At 54.4% G+C, this 4,663-nt stretch overlaps 2 protein-coding genes across 2 annotated transcripts in view; one reads left to right on the forward strand and one right to left on the reverse strand.

Annotated features, from left to right (window-relative positions):
* Nucleotides 1–470: 470 nt before the first annotated feature.
* On the forward strand, nt 471–1,942 carry MONBRDRAFT_10098 (uncharacterized protein; the record flags this gene model as incomplete). Its single annotated transcript, XM_001747789.1, has 2 exons — nt 471–602; nt 704–1,942. 2 exons carry the CDS (start codon nt 471–473, stop codon nt 1,940–1,942), a joined length of 1,371 nt encoding a protein of 456 aa, XP_001747841.1.
* Nucleotides 1,943–2,506: 564 nt separating this feature from the next.
* The window catches only part of MONBRDRAFT_27416 (uncharacterized protein), a gene marked incomplete at both ends in the record, with an annotated part of 4,190 nt that continues 2,033 nt past the window's right edge, over nt 2,507–4,663 (reverse strand). The window contains 4 exons of the mRNA XM_001747892.1: nt 2,507–3,429; nt 3,597–3,743; nt 3,771–3,867; nt 3,979–4,240. Coding sequence (XP_001747944.1) covers nt 2,507–3,429; nt 3,597–3,743; nt 3,771–3,867; nt 3,979–4,240 — 1,429 coding nt within the window. The remainder of the gene's footprint in view (nt 3,430–3,596; nt 3,744–3,770; nt 3,868–3,978; nt 4,241–4,663) is intronic.

Raw genomic sequence — 4,663 nt, forward strand, 5'->3', positions numbered from 1 at the left:
CAGTGAATCTGACAATTCCTGCTGACAATGGCAATTAATTTTTGAATAGGAGTGAACGCTATAAATCACGATTTAATGAGTCAAAATGTATTGGCGCGCTTGTTCAAGTTGCGTTGGTGACCTCGGCAACCAAGAAAAACGTTACAACATTCGCGATGCAAGCAGCCACAACACACACACACACACACACACACACACACACACACACACACACACACACACACACACACACACACACACACACACACACAACACCAACACACAACACAGAGCCTGCAAAGGCGAGAAGGATTATTCGGGTTGTCCGCGGAGGTGGCATTTTCCTGCTTGAGCTTGACTCGCAAACCAACTATACCAACTTTACGGCTAACGCCCTTTTTCAACAGTGCTTGCACTTCTTTTTTAACCCGGATCAAACGATCTGTATCCCTTGTGTATCTCGTTTCGCCTTGCTTGCTTGTACCCGCACGATGGCTTCCTATTTTGATAATGTAGATTCGACCTTTGGCGCGAGCGTTGATGGTAAGACAATGCCTCGCTGGCAACGCAAGGCCCTGGACAGCAACAGCAACACTGGACGCCTGCAGACTCCCAAGAAGGAGGTGCGTTCTTTCCTGTCCTGCTCTGCCTTGTCTGTCTGTGTGGATGTGATTTAGTGTGTGAGCAAGCTCTCATATAAAGTCCTTGTGCCGATCGATGACAGGCTGTTGATCGCTTCATCCCCAACCGTGCAAGCATGGACATTGAGGCGGCGCACTACAAGCTCACACACAGCGAGAACGTGCCCAGCCCCTCCAAGGAACACTATGCCAAGGCCATTGAGAGCACCTTGATGGGTGAGGCCAACAGCAAGATTTTGGCCTTTAAGCAGAAGGCTCCTCAGCCCAGCGAGGGTCATAAGAATGACCTTCGCGTTCTCTACACGCAGAACCGCGGCGCGCAGCGTGTGCGCAAGGCCAGCCGTGCTATTCCACAGAACCCCGAGCGCATCCTCGATGCCCCTGAGATGCGCCCCGATTTTTACCTCAACATCCTCGACTGGAGCTCACAGAACCAGATCGCGGTCGCGCTCAACAACTCTGTCTACATTTGGGACGCCGCCTCAGGCAACACCTTTGAGCTGTGCCACACTGAGCAGGCTGGTGATTACATTTCCTCCGTTTCTTGGGCCGGCGATGGCGCTCATCTGGCTGTCGGCACCAGCGACTCTCTGGTGCAGATCTACGACGTGACCTCACAGCGCAAGGTCCGCACCATGACTGGTCACAGCGGTCGCGTCGCGGCCATGGATTGGAACGGCCACATTCTCTCCACCGGCTCTGCCTCGGGCCTCATCATGAACTCGGACGTCCGCGTTGCTAACCACTGCGTCAGCGCCCTCGAGGGCCACTCTCAGGAGGTTTGTGGCCTCAAGTGGTCTCCTGATGGCAAGCTGCTGGCCTCTGGTGGCAACGACAACTTGGTCAACATCTGGAGCGCCAACGGCGAGCTGCGCCATACCCTCACAGACCATCAGGCTGCCGTCAAGGCCCTGGCTTGGTGCCCCTGGCAGTCGAACCTCCTGGCCTCGGGTGGTGGCACGGCCGATCGTCACATCCGCTTTTGGAACACCAGCAGCGGAAACTGCGTCAACTCGATCGACACACAGAGCCAGGTCTGCTCCCTTCTCTGGAGCGCCGAGCACCACGAGATCATCTCGGGCCATGGCTTCAGCAAGAACCAGCTGTCCATCTGGAAGTACCCTTCCCTGGCCCAGGTGACGGAGCTCACGGACCACACCGAGCGTGTCCTGGGCATGGCCATGTCCCCTGACGGTCAGACGGTGGCCTCCATTGCCGCGGATGAAACCATTCGCTTCTGGAAGTGCTTTGCAGCCGACGCCTCCAACAAGAAGCAAAAGGTTATGCCGACTTCATCGCGCCTTGGTGCCATGATTCGCTAAGCGGTCAGGTACGTACGTTGCCTCTCTCTCCCCTCCTCGCCCGCAGATGAGCGTGACTTACCCTCCTCCTCGCCCTCGCTTTCTTCCTATTGCCGGCGCTTCGCCACCCTCCTTCTGACCCAACTCGGGTTCAAGTGTGCTGTGCACAGAGGTCGGGGTTGTCATATGACATGGCGGGTTGAACTGGCGGGAGGCGCAGGAGGGGGTCTTGTATGTTTTTGTTTGTGTCGTCTTGTAACATACCTTATTAGATAAACTAGTCAACTACACCAAATCAGCGCTTTGCGGCGACATTATCAACCAGTTCTTCACTCCTGTGTTGTACTCGGAATGGTGTTTCTCAACACCACACCCAACTCTTGATCATCTTCCAGTTTTGCTCTCTGCTGCTCTGGCGCAATGAAGGATCACGAATGAAGCACATCATCAATTTGCTTTGATCCAGACTTCACAGGACCCAGAATACATCAAAATCGATGTGAATAAGACTACACACGACACAGGCCGCCTATGTTACACAGGGATACACGCTCGTCTCGCAAGCGATCTTTGGGCGTGGCTTTCTCATGCCTGGCTATGCCGCGAATAGTAGCGGACGGTGCGACGGGGCGATTCACCAGACGAGGGACCAGTCACATTGGGGGATGGCACGAAGAAGACGGCGGGTGAAGATTGTTGTTGCACGGGAGTTAACATGACAGAGCCTTGCGGGCCCATGACGGCAGGACGATAGACTTGCTGCACGCTTTGCATGCTTTGAGATGGACCGCTCATCAGGGGGACGTTGCCAGAAAGTGGGCTTTGCATCGAATACGAGGAGGTGTTCGCCTGGAAGGATCGACCAGTGGTTGGCGCTGGACCAAAGGCCATGGAAGACTGGCGAGGCATGCGTGCTCCTGCGTATGAGGGAGGAGGCGCAGCGCTCATCATTGGCGACCAAGGAAACGTGCCGAGCTGAGTGCTGGTGAGCGTGCGGCTGGCGAGCCTTGGTGGAGGACCATAGGTACTTCGGTAGGCCTCTGAGCGCAGGTGCGTGTTGTATCGCGGCGCAGCACTTGTATCAATCTCCTCATCAAACTCCAGGAAACCTGATTCAGATTCGGAGATACTAGACATGCTCGAGCTTGAGCCTGACTCGCTACTGTCTGCCGAGGCACGACGGCCATGCACAGTCTGGGTACGTGTACCACCAACCAGACGCTTTTTGCCACGCAAACCAAACGGATAGGCACCAGCCACGAAAATGGTGCCCAGGGTCATGCAAAGACAGCAGCATGCCAACAGGAAGAGGACCACAAGCACGCCAAACCATACAGCCAAATCTGAGTCATTGTCCAGGTCCAAGTTGAAAAAGTTGCTCGGAAGAGCCACAGTGTCCTCGCCGTTGGCTTGTTCGACGAACAAGCGACGATCTTCGACCGCATCTTCAATCTGCGATGGCGCAGGCTGGGGGCCCTCAACTGTCACGAAAATTGCGTCTTCGGGACCTATATTGCCAACGCAAAATTGGCAGGGAATTCAATAAGACCGATGAGCATTATGCGCACGGGCATTCATCGGCAGACGGCAAACAGACATGAGGTAGTGAAACCAGAGCCTAGAGCTCTGCCAAGCGTCAGCTTGAATCAGCCTCGACACAACGTCGTGCACTTACGGCGCGGCACTCGAAGCACATATGTCAAATCAAGCGGGTCAATGTTCAGCTCGGCAATTGACTCGTTGATGCGGCGAATAAAGTCGGCTTGAAGTTCAGCGTTGGTGTCACGGGCTTGAATGTTGCCGATTTCAGCCTCGCGGTCATCTACCAACAGGAGGAATTCATATGTACCATTCTCCTGAGCAGCTAAAGTGCTGGCTGCAGGCACAGTGACGCCATTTACAGTGACGGCAAAGTCGTCTTCGTTGACAGCTTGGACGATGGCTTCCTAAAAAGTTGGAGCATGGTGGAGGGAAAATGAGATTGAGTTGGAAAAGCGACCAGACACAATAGACATCTCAACCAATTCGAGGGGCAAGGGGGGACTGCATTAACGAACGCGGCTGTTAATGTTGCGCACAACAAGCGTTACACCCGTGACGCCGGTGGCTGCGCGAAAAATGGTGCAGTTGATGATATCAGCTGGGGAAATAGCCTCATTAACCAGCTCTGTTACAACAGCTTGGCAGAGTGCGTTCTCTTCAGAGGGGTTGTTCACAATGAAAAAGTAGTCGCGAGCCACATAGACAAGGACCACACCAAGTGACGCATCAGGCGTCGTGGTGGTAGATGTGGATGAAGACGTGCTAGACACTGTTGTACTGGATGAAGTGGAAGTGGAGGGTGATGAACTTGTTGAAGTCGAAGACGCAGTGAAGGTGGAGGTAGAGGTAGAGGTAGAGGTAGAGGTAGAGGTAGAGGTAGAGGTAGAGGTAGAGGTCGAGGTCGAGGTAGAGGTGGAGGTGGAGGTGGAAGTAGAGTTAGAGGTGGAAGTAGAGTTAGAGGTGGAGGTTGAGGTGGAGGTTGAGGTGGAGGTTGAGGTGGAGGTTGAGGTGGAGGTTGAGGTTGAGGTTGAGGTTGAGGTGGAGGTGGAGGTGGAGGTTGAGGTGGAGGTGGAGGTGGAGGTGGAGGTGGAGGTTGAGTTTGAGGTTGAGGTTGAGGTGGAGGTGGAGGTGGAGGTTGAGTTTGAGGTTGAGGTGGAGTTAGAGGTGCAGGTAGAGGTAGAGGTAGAGGTAGAGGTGGAG

Source organism: Monosiga brevicollis, genomic scaffold (genome assembly GCF_000002865.3).
Source record: "Monosiga brevicollis MX1 MONBRscaffold_19 genomic scaffold, whole genome shotgun sequence".
Taxonomy (NCBI): Eukaryota; class Choanoflagellata; order Craspedida; family Salpingoecidae; genus Monosiga; species Monosiga brevicollis.